Source organism: Mesoplodon densirostris, chromosome 19, assembly GCF_025265405.1.
Source record: "Mesoplodon densirostris isolate mMesDen1 chromosome 19, mMesDen1 primary haplotype, whole genome shotgun sequence".
NCBI classification, from domain to species: domain Eukaryota; kingdom Metazoa; phylum Chordata; class Mammalia; order Artiodactyla; family Ziphiidae; genus Mesoplodon; species Mesoplodon densirostris.
The window spans coordinates 46,672,635-46,693,794 of NC_082679.1; the positions used below are offsets into that span (position 1 = coordinate 46,672,635).

At 57.3% G+C, this 21,160-nt stretch overlaps 2 protein-coding genes across 5 annotated transcripts; both read right to left on the reverse strand.

Moving 5' to 3' along the window:
- Window positions 1-298: 298 nt before the first annotated feature.
- On the reverse strand, window positions 299-8,612 carry CDH16 (cadherin 16). 4 transcript variants are annotated; one of them, XM_060084494.1, is made up of 17 exons: window positions 8,568-8,612; window positions 8,199-8,282; window positions 7,616-7,771; window positions 7,407-7,545; window positions 6,890-7,048; window positions 5,902-6,098; window positions 5,147-5,269; window positions 4,799-4,952; window positions 4,338-4,565; window positions 4,179-4,255; window positions 3,917-4,105; window positions 3,574-3,815; window positions 2,891-3,020; window positions 1,868-1,994; window positions 1,632-1,739; window positions 1,189-1,305; window positions 299-396 (listed from the first exon to the last, which is right to left on the reverse strand). In XM_060084494.1, exons 1-17 carry the CDS (start codon window positions 8,610-8,612, stop codon window positions 299-301), a joined length of 2,373 nt encoding a protein of 790 aa, XP_059940477.1. The 4 variants fall into 4 exon arrangements, with proteins under 4 accessions (XP_059940477.1, XP_059940475.1, XP_059940476.1 ...); XM_060084492.1 differs by having other exon boundaries at window positions 1,868-2,110; window positions 2,887-3,020; XM_060084493.1 differs by having other exon boundaries at window positions 1,868-2,043; window positions 2,874-3,020.
- Window positions 8,613-13,588: 4,976 nt separating this feature from the next.
- On the reverse strand, window positions 13,589-16,824 carry RRAD (RRAD, Ras related glycolysis inhibitor and calcium channel regulator). The gene is made up of 5 exons (XM_060083285.1): window positions 16,723-16,824; window positions 16,119-16,503; window positions 15,377-15,450; window positions 15,046-15,250; window positions 13,589-14,230 (listed from the first exon to the last, which is right to left on the reverse strand). The coding sequence occupies exons 2-5, from the start codon at window positions 16,486-16,488 to the stop codon at window positions 13,953-13,955; spliced, it is 927 nt and encodes a 308-aa protein (XP_059939268.1). The 5' UTR covers window positions 16,489-16,503; window positions 16,723-16,824; the 3' UTR covers window positions 13,589-13,952.
- Between the last annotated feature and the right edge of the window lie 4,336 nt (window positions 16,825-21,160).

Here is a 21,160-nt window from a genome sequence, read left to right on the forward strand (position 1 = left end):
AATGCACACACGCACATGGACACCTGGACACGGGCCCACAGTCCTTTAGGACCCATGCCCAGTTCTCCGAGGCTTTATTATTGGACAAACATGAGCCATATGAAGTGCTCCCATGGGCAGCCCATTTAGTCAGTGTGCAGGCTCTGCAGATAAGTCTGGTGATGTTGCCTCCACCCTAGGGCAGGTGAAGGGGCTTCTGCCCTGTCCTGGCCCTCGTGGATCTGGAGTGCTGGGCCATCTCCCAGTGGATTCAGATGGAGCCAGAGGCCAAGTTCCCAGCAGGGGCTGCCTGGACCATTTAAACCGCCGCCTTCAGGGGCACACTGTCTACTGGCTGATCTAGGTCCTTCTTCCTCGCCAGGGTCAAGTGGGTGAAGATGAGGATGAGGAAGATGCCTGAGGGGCCGGAGAGGGATAGATCAGCCCTCCGAAAGGGCCATAGGACTTGTCTATCACTAGGGACTCCTTGCTATTGGTATTGATTTAATAAGGAAGCAAAGTTTCCTGGACAGCATCCCCAAGGCTGGGCTGGGTATGACTCTGTGGTTGTGGTGCCTGAAGGAGCCTGACTGCTTGGCCTGCTCAGCCCTCACCAGGGCCAGAACACCCCAGCCTCCAAGGTCCCTTTCTCTGGGGAACAGTTTGGGTGGGGATCATCTGGGAGCCAGTGAGTTGTTCCCACGGACCTCTGAGAGAAAGGCCCACTGTAGCAACGTGCTAGAACCAGCCAAGAAAACCAGCCAGGAAAAAAATTTAGGGGGCTAAAGAAACAAAGGGGATAGAGAGGGAGGCTTGGACTGAAAGAGTTAGGCTGGAAAGAGCTGGGCTCTGCCACACCCTGGCTGTGTGACCTCAGACAAATCACTTAACCTCTCTGAGCATCAGTGACCTCATCTGGAAAATGGGGAAATGCCAGCACCACAGGGTTGTAGGGAGGATTCAACGCAATAATCCTATGCTTGGCATAAGGCCTGATACACAGTTAATGCGTAGCAGTAACAGTAAATGCTGTTATCAGTGAGGATGACCTTGATTATGACAACAGGAGGCAACAGCGTAATGACTAGAAGAGCTGGGGGCTCCTTCTCCATCCCTGTGGGGACACCGTGGGACGGGGCACTGTCTATCCGGAGGCTGTGGCTCCAGCCACCATTGCCCTCCCCCACACAGGAGCCCAACCTCCATTACCTATTGCTATCAGGGTGCCCACGAGGATGCCCACCGCTGACAGCTTCGTGGGCATGCCCTTCATGCGGCCCACCTTGCGCATGCACTGCCCCTCCACATTGCAGCGACACACGATCACTGGGGAGAGGCAGGGGAGGAAGGTAAGGGCAGTGGAGGCGGGCTCCCCAGCTCCTCAGAGCCCTCAGCCCAGCCCAGCTGGCCAGTATGTGGGTTTTGGTGCATACGCTGTGTTCATGGGTGTGGCAGGGGGATGCAAGCTCCTCTGTGCACGTGCCTGCGTGCACTGCAGTCTGTGCGCCCAGCCACACACCTGCAGGTGTGCACAGGCATATGCTGTCCTTATGAGCCCGTAGACGTGTTGCCCAGCTCCTCCCCCTGCATCCCAGGGGTTCCCTCAGGAACTACAGGCCCCTGACCTTGGCTGCACCCCAGCCCGGCCTCACCTCGGACCTGGATCTGCCACACCTGGTCATGGTGGCTGACAACTATGGGGACTACGTGTTCGCGTGGCTCCACCCAATGCAGGCCCAGGGTGAGGTAGGCATGGGACCCTGTTGGGACCATAAGCAGCGATCAGTCACTAGCCCGCTCCCCGAGGCCCAGCCCCACAGCATCTCACTTCCAAGCGCCACCCACTCCCCACCTTGGCCACAGCCTCCCTGCTTCCCCCACTACACACCATTGAGAGCCCGGAGGCGCCAATCCCGCTGCGCCGTGGGGTTGGGGCCAAGGGCAAAGCTGTAGGGACCATGTCCGACGGCCAGGTCAGGGTCCCCTCTGGGTCCACCGACAACCACGCCACGGTCCTGGCGGGGCGTGCAGAGGTGGCGGGAGGGCACAGGAGCCAGAGTCGGGCTTGGGGCAGAAAGGGCCTTCAGGAAGTGGATCACGAGGGTCGCAGAGGTGCTCAGTGTGGGCTCATCTGCAGAGGAGGTAGTGCTGAGCTGGCCTGGGCCCTTCTGGGGGTGGGGTGAATTCAGAGTCCCTGGCCTGGTCCCCTTCCCCACAGCCCATCAGTCTCGCCCTGTGAGTCCCCTCCCACGCCCCCTCCCTCCCCTCGACCCCCTCCTCTCCATCCCCTTTCTCTTCCTCACAATGCACTTCACCCCCTTCACTATCCAAACAGCTGCCAGGCCTTTCTGTGACGTTCTGGATGCCAAGCTGGTTCTCACTGTCCCCCCACCCCACCCTGGCCCCTGGTGCCGGGGCCCAACAATGTGGAAATGCCCTGACTATAGATGAGCTCACCCCTGTCACAGGACAGCCCAGCTCAGAGCTGAAACCTGCCTTCCTGAGGGACCCACCCTTGGGCCAGCTCTTCCTCCTGTCAAAATGGCATTCAGAGTCCTCCGCACCTGGCCCCAGCGTCCCATCCAGGCTCACTTCCTGGCATGCCTGCCCCAGGAGAGCCACTGGCCCTCCCTCCCCACCCCCCAGTCCCACACCCTGTGCTCCCAGCCTGTGTCTGAAGCTGACAGCCTGAGAGGTCCTCCGGGGCTGAGGGTGGGGGGTGGCAGGTGTCTGGAGGGAAGGGTGGTCTGAGAGGGGAGGCAGAGGCCAGGCCGCAGCCCCTTGCTCACCCCTCCTGCCTGGAGCAGAGCGGGTGCCAGCAAGGGCGCTGGGGAGGAAGCTTGGCCCTGCCTGTCTGTCTTAGGTTTTCTCACCTTCCCAGAGGCCCCCACCACAGCCTGGCCATACCTGCATCCTGGGCCTCCACGAGCACTGTGTACATGTCCCCAGGCTGGGCACCCTGCAGGGCCCGGGCTATGTGCACCTCCCCGGAGACCTCCTCTATGCAGAGCCAGCCCTCTGAGTCATTGACCAGGGAGAATCTGAGGGCCAAAGAAGATGGGGCAGGGAGGCAGGGACCACATATGGGGTCTTGCCCAGAGACCTTCTGGGTCATGTGATCTGCCCAAGTTCCACATGCCCTTTGTGACTTGAGGGCAGCAGCAGTGCCCGTGATCTCTCTCCAGCTTAAGGGACTCGTTGGGGGGCAGGGCTTAAACCACAGATACTGTGGCTGAGGGAGGGACTCTCAGAGCCTGGGGGGCCTGACTCAATTCCACTATTCCCAGGTCAGCCCACAAAGGGGCCGGATAGAGCCAGAGCCTGGGAACAGCACCCAGTGCTGTAGTCTGGGTGGGTGGCTGGAAGAGGGCCTGGTCCAGGACAGGACGGGGCAGCATCATCTGAGATCTCACGGGGTCCAAACACCCTCTCCATCCAGCACTGGTCCCCACCAGGAGTCACAACCTTCACATTGACCATGGTCTGAGGAACATTACAGGCTGTAGATAATGTGAGTTCCCTCTGAGGCCCTGGGATCATCCCGAGGGAGCAGGGGTAGTCCAGCCCAGCTAAGGGGCTGGGCTTTTGGCTCACCTGAGGGGACTGCTCATGGGGTCTGAGGGCCGGATGGTCAGCAGGAGGGAGCCAGCGGGGGTGCTGACTGGGACACTGGCCTCGTAGCTCTCCTGGTCCAACTGAGGGGGTGGCACCACCCTTTCCACCAGCACAGTCACGGTGACTGTGGCTCCAGGGCCTGGGTCTGGCCCCACCGGCTCTGCCACGCTCCGCACCACCACCACCAACTTGTGACTTGGAGCTGCCTCGTAGCTGAGGTTCTGGAACCAGTGGGGCCCGGGTCACTGTGTGGGCCACGGCTTGGCACCCTGTGCATGAATGTGTGTATGTGTGCGCCACTCCCCCACCCCTAGCCCCTTACCCTGAGGAGTCGCAGCTGGACACGACCAGAGCCTGGCTCCCAATCCAGGCCGAAGGTTCCCTCCACATCCCCTGCCTCAATGGCAAAGCCCATGAGGCGGAAGGCAGGCTCAAGGTCGGCGTCGGTCGCCATGAGTGTGGTCACCAGAGTCCCAGGCTCTGTGTCCTCAGGGAGGCTTAGGGGCTCCATCTGGAGAGACGGGGAGGGGCCATGAGCCCCCCGGTTAGCACCTTCTCAAGGTGTCCTCCCCGTTCCTGCTTACCTGGGAAGTGGTGAACTCGGGGGCGTGGTCATTGATGTCTGTGATCGTGACCGCAACCTCACAGGTGCTGCTGAGGCCTGAGGCAGGGGGGGGCATGTTGGGGAGGCCAGGGTGGGGACTGAGGGGTCAGGGAACCCTGGTCACCTTCAGGGCACTTACCGCCCTCTGCTCCTCCCAGGTCAATGACCAGCACCTGAAGCAAGATGTTCTGGCCAGCTTGGAGGGGGGCAGCCCCCAGGGTCACACTGCCCGAGGTGGAGTCCAGCTCGAGAGCTCTCCCCTCTGCCCCCTTCTCGGGCTCAGGGCTCAGCAGCCGGTACACAATGTGGGAATTGGGGGAACCGGGGGCATCTGCATCCTCTACCGAAAGCTTAGTCACCTTGGTGCCTGCAAAGACAACACCCACGTGGATGGGAACACAGCCAGGCCCCGAGGCCTTACCTCACCTACTCTTCTTTGTGTGTGTGTGTGTGTGTGTGTGTGTGTGTGCGTGTGTATGTGTTGGGGGTGAGACATTGATATAGGGACCTGAGGCTGGTCCCATCCCAGAGGAGAGCAAGATGGGATCGTTCACAGGGACTTAACCCCTCCCCCACCCCTTGACAAGGCCCATAGTCCACCTGGGGGGCTGAGTTCAGGAATGCTGATTGCGGGGCCTCGTGGGGGGCAGACAGGCATGTTGTCATTCTCATCCATCACCACCACATGCAGCTCCAGAGGTTCGGCGGCGTAGTCCTCACCGCGGGTATTCTGAGCCCGCACCCGGAGCAGGTACTATAGTGGGCAGTGGAGGGCTTCAGATGAAGGCCAGGGGCAGCTCCAGCCTGGCCTGGGTCTGGGTTCCCTTCTGGTGGCCAGCTCCAGCTCTTCTGCCTCAGTGCCTGTGGGGGATGTGACACCCCCAGAAGCCCACTGGACGGGGACCAAGCACCCCTCAGCCTGTCCTCCTGGCTTCCCCCTCACCTCACCTCAGCCTGGGCTTCTCGGTCCAGCTCCCTGGTCACGTAGAGTTTCCCCTCCTTGTCCACATCAAAGGGTCCAAGGGGCTGGCTCTCCAGGTGATAATGTACATCCCCCCCACTCCAATGTACCTGGGAGGGGGACACAGAATGAGGGCTCCCAGGACGAGGGGCAGGAATAGCCCATGTCAGCCCTTATATTCCAACTGTTCCTGGGTAGGGAGCCTGGGCCCCAACTGTTTTGTGACCCCAGGCAAGTTGCTGCCCTCTCTGGAGTTCAGGTAGGGTCCTTTTCTTTCGGGGCACTTGGGACAACTCCACGGTGGCCTTGCCCTGGTCCAAGCCTGGATCTTGCCCAAAGTGCCTGAATGACCAGGTTGTTTTGTTCTCTGCTCTCTCAGGCTGGGCCTGACCCCAGGGCATTCCTCGAGGAGCCTGAGACATTCCTGGCCTGGGTGACAATCCCCGTGGCACAAGGAGGTGGCAGCTGTTCTGCTGAGGAAGCCTGGGCTCAGCTCAGGAGGTCAGAGCACAGAGCCACGCCTGCCAGAGGATAGCAGGTGAGAAGCTAAGGGCCTGGTCCCAGGGCCTGATACGCTCACTCCATCTTGAGAACTGATGGGGACAGTGGAGGGAGGAAAATAGGTAGGGGAGGAACAGGGGTCAAGTGGAGCCCCAGACCCCCCCTCCCAAATCTCCACGAGACTCAGATCCAGCTGCACCATCCATGGGGTTATTTCAGCTGCTAACAGCCACTTACTCACCTGGGCAATGTGGTGTGGGTACGGAACTTGGAGATTCTCTGCCAGGTGGACAGGATCTAGGGGCACCCAGGTGTTTTCTACTATGGAGACATCTATGGTGGCTGTGGCCTGGTGGCCAGAGGCCTGGTCACCCATGTCCTTGACCTGTACCAACAGCTGGTATGGCCCCTCCAGAGCCTGATCTAGGCTGGTGCTCCCTAGAAGGGGCAGGGTGGTCAGCTGAGCAGGGGGCCAGTGCATCCTGGTACCAAACACAAAGCCAAGCATATGTCAGGTGTTCAGCATACTGTCTTGGCCAATGGATGAGAGAGACCTTTAGCACCATTGTGAGCATCCGACCAGGACTTGACGGTTTGCAAAATCACTTCCACATCTGCCCACACAATGAATGGTTGATAGACTGGATAGGTGGATGACCAGGATGGGGGGGCGGTAAACGGGTGGATAGGTAGATGAGTGAATGACCGGTTGGATAAATGGACAGTTGACTAGGTGGATGGATGGGGGTTTGAGAGGGTAGAAAGATGGGGTTTTGGGCATGTGGATGGACAGTTGGATAGATGGACTGTAGGTATGTTTGCGTGGCAGATGGATGAATGGGTGGCTGGCTGAGTGGGTGTGTGATTGGCTTTTCTTTCCTTCCCCGACCTGTGCCTCTGGTCTGAACTCCCAGGTCCATGTCTCTCCTGCCATCAGTCCCAAGGTCTCCCAGCAGTGTCCTGGGCCACAACCCCTCAGGTCTCTCCTATCCTTGCCTCTTAGGCCCAAGTCTGCAGAAAGTAGGGTTGAGGCACTGCTATCCACACCATCCCTTAACTCTCCATGCATGGTCCTGCCTCCCCCCATGTTCTTGCCTTGCTGCTCTCTCCAGCTGGAATACTTTTTCCTCCTGCTTTATCTCTCAAGCTCCAACCCATCCTACAGCTCAGATGCAACCTTCCCCATCTTTTCCCAACCCTCCCCCTTCTTCACACCAGCTCAGGCTCACCCTGGGGGCTGAGAGCCAGACCCCCCAGCTGAGGCTCCAGCTGGAACATATCTGCGGAAGGCTGGGATGGGGCCTGGTTCAGGATGTGGAATCGAAGATCCGAGTTGGCTGTGCCTGGCGCATCCCCGTCCGAAGCCTCAAGGAAGAAGAAGGGGACACCTGGTGTGTGTGGAGAGGGTTCACCATTAGGGGTGAAGGGGTGGGGAGAGTCTGCCAAGCTTCCTTTATCTCTCCCTGGGTCTTCCTTCTGTATTCATCATCCTATCAGGATTCTGAAGGTGAGCCATGGCTCTTCACCCCACTTCATAGATGAGCAAACTGAGGCCAAGAGTAGATGGAACTCACCTGTGGACCCTCAGTGCGGTAGGGGGGTGCAGGATGGGACAGAAATGGGAGGGGGTGACTTGGACCTTGACTGCCCTGTCCCTATGCCAACTCTATGGCCATCTCTTTACTCTCTGTTCTCCCATCAGTGGCCACCTGACCTTGCTGTGAGATGGCTGCTTTGGGCACTCACCAGGCCTGGTGCCCTGGCTCAGCTGAACTTTGTAGATGGCCTGGGAGAAATGGGGCACCTGGTCATTCTCATCCTTCACATGCACAAGCACATGCTGTGGGCCCCACAAGACACGTCCATCCTCTGTCTCCAGGGTGACCTGGCAGGGAAGGGTAGTCAGTGCCCCACCTTGCCTTGGTGGCTTTCTCCTACCCCTGGCCCAGTCGTACCTGTAGCTGGTACTCTGCCTGTTCCTCCCGGTCCAGGGCCCTGGTCACCAGCAGGAAGCCAGACTCTGGGTCCACAGCAAAGGGACCCTCAGCTGCCACGCCTGAGTCTCCTGACAGAACAATCTGGCCCTCAGTCTCCTTATGGGGCAGCGGTAGCTGGCGAGGAGAGAACAGAGGTGAAGGGAGTGGGCGCTGGGCCTGGAGGATGCCTCCTCCATCCTATGGCCCCATTTTATATGTGGGGAAACCGAGGCTTAGAGAGCATTGGCACTTGCCTGAGGTCACAAAGCCAGTAAGGAACGGGGTGGAAATTCAAAGCCAGAGCTCTTTCCTCTGTGCCTGATGCTCTCTATACGCCGTGCCCTACTTTCTAAAGTTTGAAAACCCCCCTCCATTACTTCATCCTTAAACTTAAAGCTCTACTTTCTTCTGGGATTAAAATCTTATTAGTCATTCACGCTGCACCACATACTGTCTCGAAAGCAGGGTTGAAAGAAAGCCAGAGCAAGAAAGAGAAAGGAGTGCTGGAGGTAGGGGAAGCAGGACTTGGGGGGAGGGCAGCCCACGCAGCTCTCAGGCTCACCTTGGTCAAGTACAAAGGGAAATTTCCACCGTAGTTTTCCGGGACGTCCACATACACCTCTGCAGGCTGGGCCCCGGGAAAAGCCTGTGGGAGGATTCTCACCACGTCAGCAAGCTGTACCTTCCCGCCGTGAGTGCCGGGACCTGACAGGGAAGGGGAATTCTGCCCCTATCCTGGGCCTGGCCATACCTTAGCCCATCCACCTGCTGGCCTTTGACCTCCTGACCCCACAGCAGGCCTGTAGCCAGCTCTCATCACCATCCCCCAAACACTACCATCCACAGTCAGTGCAACTGGTCCAGGTAGAGTAGGGGGCGAGGGTACCAACCAAAGCCAGGATCTGAGGGTGAGGAGAAGGGCCCAGCTCACCTGGGGGATGAAGAGGCAAAGTAGACGCAGCCAGGCAGGAACCATGGTCAGGATGGGCCTGAGGGACATGGGAGTAAGGATCCAGCCCAGATCGGTGGGCAAGAGGGTTCCTCTCTCTAGAAAGTATTCCTCCCCTCATTCCCCCTCAGCCCCGGGGTCGTGGCTTCCCCAGGCCCCATGGGGTACAACGGTCCTTCCTTTTTCAGCTGGACCAGCAACTCTCAGAGCTGCCCCTCCCCCTTCCCCCCACTTGGACACTGCCCCCGCCCTTGTCCCCTGCCTGAGCCCACTGCATACACATAGCCAGAGGGCCCTCACGCCAGACTGGCCTCCTCTTCCTCCCCTTTTAAGGGCCTGCCGCTCCCCATTGCCTGCAGGGTAGTGTCCAGCTCCTTGGCCAGGCCCATCAAGACCCCCAGGCCCAGCTGCCCTGCATTTCTTCATTCTTGTGCCCACAAGGGTCTCCATGGGAGTTTCACCTCCAGACCTTTGTCTCCTTCTCCCCATGGCCTCCCCAGCTCGTAGATCCCAAAGTGGTCATTTCCCAGAAGCACCCCAAGTCACAAAAGTTTGAAGCTCGAAAGACCCTGATGACTCTAAGGGCCACTTCCTGTGGTCGCCTCACATTACAGGCAAGGCCTGAAGGGCAGAGCCCGACCAAGGTCACGGAAGACTTGACCACAGGAGAACTCCTCCTGGAACAGAGGACTCGTGGTTCAGGGTCTGCAGGACTGTTCTACCACCCACTGCCAGCCTTCAGCCATGGGGGAGTCCCTGCGGGGCAGGAGCCCTGCCCTCGTCTCAGCATTTTCCAGCACTTAGCGCGGAGCTGGGCACACAGAGCACAGACAGCCACGCCAACCAGTCCCGGGAACTCTTCCCTGGACGACAGGGCAGTGTTTCTCCTTCCCCCACCACCAACACCAGCCTCAGCCCTGCCCACCCTCCACTCCCAGACCCTCACCCGCCGGTGCCTGAGGTTGGCTTCCTTGGTCTAGCCGCCAGGTGAGAGAACTCTTTCTACAGGGAGTGCTGGCCAGGCCGGACCGGGTGGAACAGGGCAGGGCGGACACTTGAGCAGGTAGGCGGGCCAGCCATGCTCGCTCAGGAGTGGAAAACACCACTGGGCCCACAGCAGCAGGCCTGGCCCTGCCCAGCCCCCCAAGTTACTCATTGACTTTGGAAAGCTGGGGGCTGCTCAGCATCCATGACCGCCGTCCCCAGGGGGTGGGGAGATCATCGACCTGGCGCTTGTCCCACCCCTACACGGCCCAGTGGATACTTCTCAGCCCTCTGGGTTTGGACACGACTTTTTTTTCTGTGGCTCCAGACTCTCTCCCACTTCTCCCCACTGTGCACCAGCATCTGCAGCTCTACCTTGGCCCACTCTGTTCCTTTTGTCTGGAATGCCCTTCCCACCCCTTCATCTGTCTGCTAAGCACTTGCTCCGGCTTCAGTACTCAGCTCAAATATTCCCCTCTCCCAGGAACTCTTCCCTCGACTCCCAGGCTTGTTCAGCGTTCTCCTGTGGGAATATCTGGCCCCCAACCACGCCCCCATGACAAGTGCTATCTCTATCAACACAGAGAGGACACCAGGTTGTCACTGGCTGCCTCTTTCATCAGACTGGGAGGCCCTCCAGAGCAAGAATCAGGGACCCAGTGATGATCTGGCCCTTACCCGGCCCTGGCAGCTCCCAGCTGGCTTGTGGAACTAAGATAAGGAGCTAGAGGTGGCACGTGCAGGATAGGGGAGCAGTGCATTACCTGAACTGGATACTTAGGGCTCCACACCACCCACCAGTGGGACCAGGGGGTGGGGTGGGGGGACAGCAGCCTGTGAGATCCCCTGAGCCTCCCTAAGTGCTCACACGAGCCCCTGGACACCGACAGGGCTGGGAAATGTACTGTCTTGTGCTTCTGAGAAGGAGAGAAAAGACTGAGCCAGCTCAGGTGACCTTGAGGGAATTGCAGGCCTGACCAGGGGCCCTGCCCCCAATGAGGGCAGCCAAGTAGTCAGGAGAAGCGTCTGGGCCTGGGAGTCTGGGATGGAGGGGGGAGGGTGGGAAAGGTCAGGGACCCTGGTCTCCAGTCTCTCCCATGGTTTCCCCCAAGTCCTTCCCACTGCATATCTGGTTAGATTCTCTTAGGCTGGAAAGCTGGATCAGGACTCCTCAGCTCACCCCAGCTTTGTCTGTCACAAGCTGAGTGCCTGCCTCAGTGTCACTTGGGCACCCCATCCTGGAGTGGTGCAGCATGCAGATATTGAAGGAGTCTCACATGCGTTAAGCTCCTACTATGTGCCTGGCACTGCTCTAAGCACATAACTTCATTATTCTACCCACTCCATTCTGAAGAAGGCATCATCCCCATGTCACACACTGAGGCACAGAGAGGTTGAGTGGCTTGCCCAGTGTCAACAGCCAATAAGTGGCAGAGCTAGGAAGGTCTGTATTCTTTTTCAGGCCTCAGAACCTTCACCTACTCTGACAAAACCATGCCTGCCACATGCCTCGAAGTATGTTGGGATTGGGAGTGGGGAGCAGCAGCAGCTCGGAGCAGTTAATGTTGCCCTAGGGGGCATGTGGGTTAGTCACGGGGATCTCACACCTGAGGAACAGCCCTCAAACCTCCTTCTGCTATTGAAAAACTGCCATCAGAGTTCTAACCAGGTTTTGAGGGTTCCCAGGAGTCTGTGGAGTGAAAAAAATTGACTAATGAAGAAATGGATGGTCTCTTCAATAAGTGGTGCTGGGAAAACAGGACAGCTACATGTAAAAGAATGAAATTAGAACACTTCCTAACACCATACACAAAAATAAACTCAAAATGGATTAAAGACCTAAATGTAAGACCGGACACTATAAAACTCTTAGAGGAAAACACAGGAAGAACAATCTTTGACATAAATCACAGCAAGATCTTTTTTGACTCACCTCCTAGAGTACTGGAAATAAAAACAAAAATAAACAAATGGGACCTAATGAAACTTCAAAGCTTTTGCAAAGCAAAGGAAACTATAAATGAGATGAAAAGACAACCCTCAGAATGGGAGAAAATATTTGCAAATGAATCAACAAAGGATTACTCTCCAAAATATATAAACAGCTCATGCAGCTCAACATTAAAAAAACAAACAACCCAATCAAAAAAACGGGCAGAAGACCTAAATAGACATTTGTCCAAAGAAGAGAAGACATACAGATGGCCAGGAAGCACATGAAAAGCTGCTCAACATCACTAATTATTAGAGAAATGCAAATCAAAACTACAATGGGGTATCACCTCACACCGGTTAGAATGGGCATCATCACAAAATCTACAAACAGCAAATGCTGGAGAGGGTGTGGAGAAAAGGGAACCCTCTTGCACTGTTGGTGGGAATGTCAACTGATACAACCACTATGGAGAACAGTATGGAGGTTCCCTAAAAAACTAAAAATAGAATTACCATATGACCCAGCAATCCCACTACTGGGCATATAGCCAGAGAAAACCATAATTCAAAAAGACACATGTACCCCAATGTTCATTGCAGCACTATTTACAATAGCCAGGTCATGGAAACAACCTAAATGCCCATCGACAGACGAATGGATAAAGAAGATGTGGTACATATATACAATGGAATATTACTCAGCCAAAAAAGGAACGAAACTGGGTCATTTGTAGAGATGTGGATGGACCTAGAGACTGTCATACAGAGTGAAGTAAGTCAGAAAGAGAAAAACAAATATCATATATTAACGCATATATGTGGAATCTAGAAAAATGGTACAGATGAACCCGTTTGCAAGGCAGAAATTGAGACCCAGATGTAGAGAACAAACGTATGGATACCAAGGGGGGAAGCGGGGGTGGGGAAGGTGTTGGGATGAATTGGGAGATTGGAATTGACATATATACACTAATATGTATAAAAATGGATAACTAATAAGAAACTGCTGTATTAAAATAAAAATAAAAATAAATTAAAAAAGAAATGTATGGACCCTGGCCTGAAACCTTCTCAGAAACTGTCCCCAGCCTTGTCCCAGGCTGCTTCTGGTCTCCCAAGGTGGGCAGACATATACCAGTCCCCACTCAGCCACTTCTGCCCGTGTGGCCTCGGGCAAGTGCTTCTGTCCCCTGTCCGCCATTGCTGAATGGGGATGCTCCCTCCTGAAATGATGCGGGCAAACTCCTAGCAGGCACCTATGCCCAGAAGGCGCCCCTTCCCAGGTGTGGGTGGTGGGGAGATGCACACCTCCAGCTGTCAGCGAACACGTGCACACATTTATGCACAAATGCAAGGCCTCTCCTTCCAGGCAGGGAGGGCTCCAGGGACCTGCTCCCACATTAGCCGATGCCAAGCATGGGATGCTCTGGCCTGGCCACTCACAGCGGGGAGAACAGTGAACCCTCCCTGTTCTCCACCTCCCACTCCCTTCCCAGTAGCCCAGCCTCAGCCGGGAGGTGGGGAGGCATGCGGACTCAAGTCCGCCTGAGTGTGCCTTCCTCATCCCAGCCTTAACAAACCAGCTGCCTCCTTCTCCAGCCAGGGAGTCTCAGAAGTCTTCCACAGCCACTCCACCTCAGCAGATTTCCAGCCCCTCAGGAGTGAGCAGGGCAGAGACACCCACCCAGGAGCCAGACCCAGGGTTCTTGTTTGGCCATGACACCGGGGGCGGGACGTGGTTCCTCGGGCAGCCTCAATTTCCCTTACGTACAGTGGGGTAACTGAGCCTTTGATCAGCTAGGCAATGCCAGGCTCCAGCTCAGAAGAATCTGGATAACAGGCTGGGTGGGATTCATGTCTCTTCCTGCTGCTTGGACTCCCCAACCAGGCCCCCACCCACACCTGCCCCTCTGACCCAGCTGGCTATATCTGGGCCCAAACATTAGAATAGTCAAGGCCACACACTAGCGTGGGGCGGCTTCAGGAACCAGCCTTGTAGGTTCCTCAACTTCAGGAACCCTTCCTGCTCCTGCAGCCCCCGAATCAAAGGAAACACAGAGTCAACAGCCCTGACCTATCAGGAAATAGTCTTTATTACAAAAATCTGCATGTAAACAAATAGCCACTGCACAGAACAGCCTCCCTCCAGGGCATGCACACCACGGGTGTAGAGAAAGGCGGAGTCCTCTCCCCACTCATGGGCCTGCTCCACAGGCTGGGCTCAGGCTGCTGCGTGGGACGCACATGGGCCTGCACAGGCATCTCTGTGGGCCCAGCCCTTGACGGCCACTGGGAGCCACCTCCCTGGGCAGCACTGTCTCTCTGTCCATGACCATGAGGTGGGGGATACCCAGAGTCTAAGCCAGGCCTGGGGCACCTTGGGCGGTTGGCTGGGCCAGCCCACCAATCTGCCCATCTGTCTGCACAATACAGTGAGTGCCCCAGGGCCTAGAGCACGGAGAGGTCATGGCAGGACTTGGACTTGGCACGCAAGGCCATCTTGCGGCTGTTTCGAGCGACGATGCGGCCCAGGAAGCGCTTCGCCTTCTTGCCAAGGCTCTCTCGCCGCCGAGTACCTGCTTGCCGACGTGCGTTGGCCTCTTTGCTGTCCCTGCGCAGGCGTATCTGGCGCACGACACCCTCAAACAGCGCCTGGACATTGTGGTGCAGCGCAGCCGACGTCTCAATAAACTTGCAGTCGAAGACGACGGCACAGGCCCGGCCCTCTGGTGTGGGTGGGGACAGGCACACGTCAATAAACAAAGGGTGGGGGGGATGAGAAGCCCACTCAAACCCTGGCCACCCCATGGCAGCTACCACATCCCTGGGTCTTCCCCAGAAACACAACCCCAGCTCCGGTACACAGGGGCCCAGGCATCACTGGGTCACCCAATTGGCAGAGCGTACCCACGTTTAAGGAGCTCACAAAGGCCCACAAGAGGAGACTCATTTAGTGAAATAATTTGAAGTTTGATATTTAAATGGAAGTGCTGTAGTAGTCAACAAAATGAAAACTTTGTTGAACAGCTTAGTGTTTTATGGCTTGATGTTATATCATGATGAATGATGGGTAGAATAGGGGGGACATCACCAAGTCGCAGTTGGTTCCTCTGCAGGGCTCAGGTCTGGGGGCCACAGAGGATGATGCTGAGCCCAAGAGGGGGGTGCTCCCCAAGGGCAAGACTACGCTGAGACTGGCCCTGGCCTGGAATCCAGGCTCTGAACTCCTGGCCTGATTCCCTGCACTCTCCTCACCCCTCATATGCCAGGCCAGGGACAAAGAAGACAGAAAAGGAGGGCTCTGAGGTGGCCCAGCTCAGCGTCCAGCAGCCTTCACCTCCCCTAGCTCATTTGGTCCTTGCCCCAGCACTCAGGTCTTTGGGAGTCCTGTGGGAGGGCAGAAGCTCTCCCCGCCTCCCTGAGTTTTCTTCCTAAACATTTTTAGCCACTGATGGTCCCCAGGGACTCAAGCTGAGTCAAGACTGAGTGGACCACAGCCCAGCTAGGATCTCCCTCCCTTTCTGACCCACTCCCTGCTCACCATCCAAGGAGACCTCACGAGAGCGCACCAGGTCGCTCTTGTTGCCCACTAGGATGATGGGCACGTCGTCTGTCTGCCGCGCCCTCCGCAGCTGGACCCGAAGCTCTGAGGCCTTCTCAAAGCTGTCCTTGTCCGTCACTGAATACACGATGACGTATGCATCTCCCATGGCCATGCAGTGGCCAGGTAGCCAGCGGCCCCCATCCTAGGGAACACAGACACATATTTACCCAATAGTCCTCACGCCCCAGCTACAAGGCTGTCACTCCCGGCAGGTCCCTACCCCCAGCTCACCCCTCCCACCCTGCCCTGGTCTCAGCCTGCATCTTACCTGATCCCAAATGTCATAGACCATGAGCGCTGCCTCTTCTCCATCCACCATGATGGAGCGATCATACGTGTGCCCTAGGCAGGAGACCAGTAGTCAGGTTACCTGCTGGCTGCCAAGAGCCCCCCTCCTCCAATACACCAGGTTTCCTGTTCTGGCCACACCCTTCAACTCCTCCCCAGGGCCCTCCTAACCTCCTCCTCCACTGATGGCTGCTACGTAGCAACAGAAGTGACAGGGCTGAGAAGTGGGGGGGTTGGAGGGCACGGTGTGCCTGGCCCCCACCTAGGCACCCCATCCGCAAGCTAGCAATGTCCTGGGTAGCCACTCCTGTGCTCCCTGCCCTCCTGTTGCCTGAGACCCAGCGTGGTTCTGACCACAGTGGCCTGAGTTAGAACAGACAACCCCTGGGGACCTTGGTTACCTAGGACTCCTCTCCTAGAAACTCCCTCTGGCTGGGTTCTTGCCAGTCCTGGCAGGGAGGGATATCCTGTCCCCAGACTACAGAGTAATTAATCGTATGCCCTGGGCCTTCTACTCTAAGCACTTCTTTCTCTACTAAGGGCTGGGGTACCTTCTTCCTTAGTTTCCCCACCTGTGAAAGGGGTAGGTAGAGGCAGATTCTCAAAGTGCCTTCAGAATCCCGTTGTTATCTGCTGCTCTTAATCCTGGTCCCCAGTCCTTTAGCTCCCAGTCCTACCCCTGTGCTCGCCCCTCCCCTGAGCAGTCCCTCCCAGCCCCTCACCTGCGGCCTCTGCTTCAGGCCCGTCCTCTACGCCACCGAAGATGCGCGCCAGAGCGCTCTTGCCGACGCCAGGCGCCCCCAGCAGCAGCACCTTGTAAACGCTCTCGTCCGAATCGCTGCCTCCTGAGCTGAGCGAGTCGGAGGAGCCCTCGGGCCAGTCCAGCCTCGGACCCTGGGCCCCAGGCCCGGCCTCGGCCGTTGTCAGAGCTCCCGGAGCCAGCGCCGCCTGCAGGTCGCGCTCGTCCACAGGCATGCTCCGGCGGTGCAGCGGGGGCGCCGGGCCCCAGGGTGTGCTGCCCCGACGGCGCTCGCGCTCGCGGCCCCCACCGCGGCTCCCGCCCGCTCCGCTGCCGCCGCCGTTCAGAGTCATCGCGTCGGACACCGTCTGGGGAACGGGAATCCAGATGGCCGCGTGAGCCGCGGTGGAGATGGAGTGGGAAGCTGGACCCGGGACGCGCCTGCCCGACCACGGGTCAAGAAAGATGCTCGGGGCCCAGGACATGCCGCAGAAGGTCCTTGCGCCCTGACTTGTGACCCATCCTCCTGACTCGTTCATCCTAGACGGTGAGACCACCCCCACCCCGCTCTGCCAGGACACACTCACCCACTCACACACGGACACGGTCAGGACTAGGTAGGTCCCGGGCTCGGATACAATCCACTCGCAGACCCAGGCTCGGACACTCGACGCTGTCGCAGCCGCTGCCTTCTCGGTCCGCACTGGGTCCGGGCTCCAGAGCCGCCTATTTAAGCCTCTGCCCGCCCCCGCCGCCACCCCCGCGCTCGCCCCGGGCTGCGCTGTCCGGGGGCTGACGTGTCCGTCCCCCTCTCCCGAGGGGGATCCCCCGCCCTCCTCCTAGGACCTCACACCCACCCAGCCCCCGCCTCACCCGCCAGGGCGGGGCAGGGACAGACTCCGCAGACAACAGCCCGGTCTGAGTGTGTGTGTGTGACTGAGTGTGTGTGTGTGTGTGTGTGTGGCGGGGGGGGGGGGCGAGGGCAGGGGGAGGGGAGGCAGGTAAGGAGGGAAAAGGGAGAAGGAAAGGGAGCACGTGAATGGTGCGGAGGAGGGCGATGGAGATGGAGGGTGCCACCACGGGAGGGGTGGGGGAGCCAGGGGGAAAGCCCCGACCAGCCAAGTGAGCCAAGTCCCCACTAGGGAAGAATTGAGGTCTGGCCCTTTAAAAGTGATTTCTCCTTTCCCTCTCTCCCAGTCCTGGCCTGTCGCCCAAGCAAGCAGACCAGTTACAGGTCGGACAGACTTCACCCTTCACTGCCCATGTCACCCATTCCCCACCCGCTGGTATCTGAGCTAGAATTTAGGGGCCCTAAATCCAGGCTTCTAGCCTCAGCACCAGGTCCTTCCCACTCTCATCCCTGCCCTTGGCAGTTGAAGATTCCACCTGATGAGCCTGCCCTTCAGGATGAGGGCTAGTGACACCTGAGCCCCTGGGGGCCCTTGGAGAGCTGTTTGGGGGAGGGGGCAAGGAAGGGAGGCCCTGGCAGTGTGGTGCAGGTAGAGGGGCAGCTTGAACCTTGGGGAGGGAATACAGGCCCAGAGAAGGAAAAGGATGAAGTCAGCACCACCTCCCCCTCAGCACCCTCCAGGCAGCTGCTAGTAACCCTGCTAAAAATACCTGGCCCTGGTCATTCTGCTCCTGGCCTGGAGGTTGCCCAAAGTTGGGGAAATCCTGGCAGACAGGTGTCAGATGCCAGCAGGAGTGGATAGGGGTGGGACTAGACCAGGGTCAGGTCCAGCTGCAGCCACTCTAAGAGTCTGCAATGTCTCCTTCCTTCCCTTTAGTCTCAGTCTGCGCCTGCAGTTCAGGGCACACACAGGGCCTGGAGGTTCAGACTCCCATTCAGAAGCGGCATAGTTGTAGAGTAGGGATGGGGTCAGCGGGGTGGGGGTTTAGCCACCACTTGGTGCTACCACTACCCAGAGATCAGCCCCTCCTCAACCCAGGGAGGGTGCTGGGGCACAGAGGGGAGGCGATGTAATGGGGAGGCTTGGGTTCTAGTCCTGAATCTGCCTCCAGGCTCCTGGGTCTTGCCTCCCTCCCAGCCTCATGGTGGCCAGCTGTAAACTGCCTTGCTCGTGTTTGGGGTGTGTGGAGACTGGGAACAGGCATGCTGTGAGGTACTTTGTGAGAGGGACTCGCTATTAGAGTGACGTATGATTGTGATGAGTGTGGTGGGGGTGGGGGGCACCCATTCAGGGCTCAGGTGACATCACGGAGGGATGGATCCTAGTGGGCTGTTGTAGGTTGTCATGGAGACCTGGGTCAGGTCTCTCTGACTGCTGCATCAGTTTCCTTGGCAACATCTGAGAGGGCCTTGGAATGAGGAGGGCCTGGCTAGGTAAATGTTAAGAGGGTTCATGCAGGCCCCTCTGGTGCTTGAGGTCCTCAAATTTAGGCAAGGCCTGGACTGAGGGGTGATCTATCTATTTGTGTTCTTCACATGGCCTGGGGGGTCTTGGAGGCCTGGGCAATCCCATGTTGACTCTAGCTTCCTGGACGAGATCCAGAGGGAAGAGGGAGTCATGGGTTGAGCCTTCTGTCAAAGAACGAAAGTCTTGGGACTTCCCTGGTGGTCCAGTGGTTAAGACTTTGCGCTTCCTGTGCATGGGGCACGGGTTCGATCCCCAATTGGGGAACTAAGATCCCCCATGCCATGGGGCACGGCCAAAAAATTAAAAAACAACAAAACAAAAGGAACGAAAGTCTTAAGAGCCAGCAAACTACTTCCCATCAGGAACGCTGCTGGGCTGCTTATGGCCCCTCCTAACCACCTTACACATGACCTTGCTGCTGACAAGAGCCCCTGGATGTCCAACAGAGGGTGGGTGTGGGGGGTAGCTGTAGTGCTTCCAAGCAGGGAGCCATGCAAGGAATTAGGGCTGGGTTTCCCCTCTGATAATCTAAGCTCTTGACCTCAGCAATGTTTCCTCATTGCCAAGGGAACTGCATCCACATTGGGCCACTCAGGCTCCAAGCATTCTTCAACAGGCCAGACCCACCACAAGCATTGGTATGGCCAGGGGCCCAGGGAACCATACTAGGACATGACCTTGAAACACCCCCGTTCCCAACTCCTGGTCCTCTCAGTTGTCTGGGCTGAGCTTGGCTGCCCAGAAGGAGCAAACTGAGGCTTGAATACCCCTAGGATAGCCCAGCCTTCAAATCCCAGCTCTGCACCTTACTAGCTGTTTCACCTCTGCCCATTTAGCTTGGCTGAGCCTCAGTTCCCGCTTGTGTAGAACAGGAATAATGTCTTCATGGGGGTTGTTATAAGATATAAATAACACAAAATGCAGAGGTAAGGTGGTTGGCACATGTCTGGCCTATAGTAATATCTCGATATGAACACTTTTTATCTTATTTTTAAATTTTATTTAGTTATTTTTTTGTGGTACGCAGGCCTCTCACTGTTGTGGCTTCTCCCGTTGTGGAGCACAGGCTCCGGACGCGCAGGCTCAGCGGCCATGGCTCACGGGCCCAGCCGCTGCGCGGCTTGTGGGATCTTCCCAGACCAGGGCACAAACCCGTGTCCCCTGCATCGGCAGGCGGACTCTGAACCACTGCGCCCCCAGGGAAGCCCTGAACACTTTTATTATCACCCTTAGTTGGACAGGACAGGTTGAGTGAATCCCTGGGCCCTCTCCTGCTTCTTCTTTCCTGCTTCTGCTCCATTCTCTCCAGAATGGTGGTCTGCCCAGGAGAGGGGCAGATGCAGATACCTCTCCCCTCTTCCCCATACCCACCTTTTCTCTGTGGAACCCCATGCCCTTCCCCTTCCTTCGGGTAGCAAAATGCTGCAAAGGCAACTTGGCTGGATTTCAGTATTCCCAGCCCTCCTTACACCATGCTCCCACGCCCCAGTTCTTCTGTTCTAAGTCTCAATTCATTCATTCCACTGACCTGTACTAAGTACCTACTACTGTGTGCCAGGCCCTTGTGCTTTGGGAATGATGATGAGCAAAAATGGACATAGCTGGGCCTGTTCGTACATGTCATCTAATCTCTGGGTCAGTCTCACTCAGTTATGATTTGTTGTTCCCATTTTGTAGACATGGTAACCGAGGCCTGAGAAGTCACAGGCCAGGAGCAGCACAGCCAGACACCCCTGGTGGAGGGCTTCAGGGACCTAAAACTTCACCCCACCCCTCCCACCCCCATGTTCTCAGACAGCAGCTGGGATTCCAGAAAGTTCCCCGGGCACTAGCCCAGGATTCACGAATGGTGTCCCTGCAGGCAGCTGTGGGCCACGCACAGATGAGTCAAGACTGACAAGGGGGCAATCTGATATGCCAGCTGGATATGAGCAGCTTGATGATCCTTGTCCACCGTGGCCTGGCTGCCAGGAGAGCCAGCTGAATGACTCAGTGACACCTGCCTTCCCCGTGACCTCCCACCCCCAGGTGAACACAGACACCACAGACATCTAGACACATCGGGCTGTCAGTGCAGAAGTACACACGTCGTAAAGCCTACGGCTGGGTATTGGTGGCTGGGGAGGCTCCCTGGGGCCTGCGGGGCCCTGGCTGGTCTCCTGCCTCTCTGGAGCACTGAGCTTCTTCATCTGTGGAAGTGGGAGGTACTCTGCCTGGAAGATCACCTGAAATGGTCCCAGATCCATTTTAAATCTCCAGAGCAGTCCTAAGCTATTGTGTCTCCCCACATCACACATGAAGAAACTGGGTGACATGGGTCGATGGCTTCACCCCTGAGCAGCCAGATCTTGGTCACTAGGTGGCGAAGTTACTCCCGCCTGGAAGTGGGGGTTGGAGGTGGGCGTAGGCCCCTCCAGCTAGGCAACAGCACCCCCTGCCAGCTGAGCAGTACCTGCTGAACAGCTGAGGTTCCTCTGCTCCCTAACTGGAGGTCTTGGGGAGTCAGTTACTTATTCTAGAATCTTCTTTCATCTGCAAAACAGAGATGATAAAGAATAGCAACTGCCACACAGGGCTGGCTTGAGGACTGACTGACTAGATAGTATATATAAAACCTTTGGCCAATGCCCACTCTCAGGACAGGTCC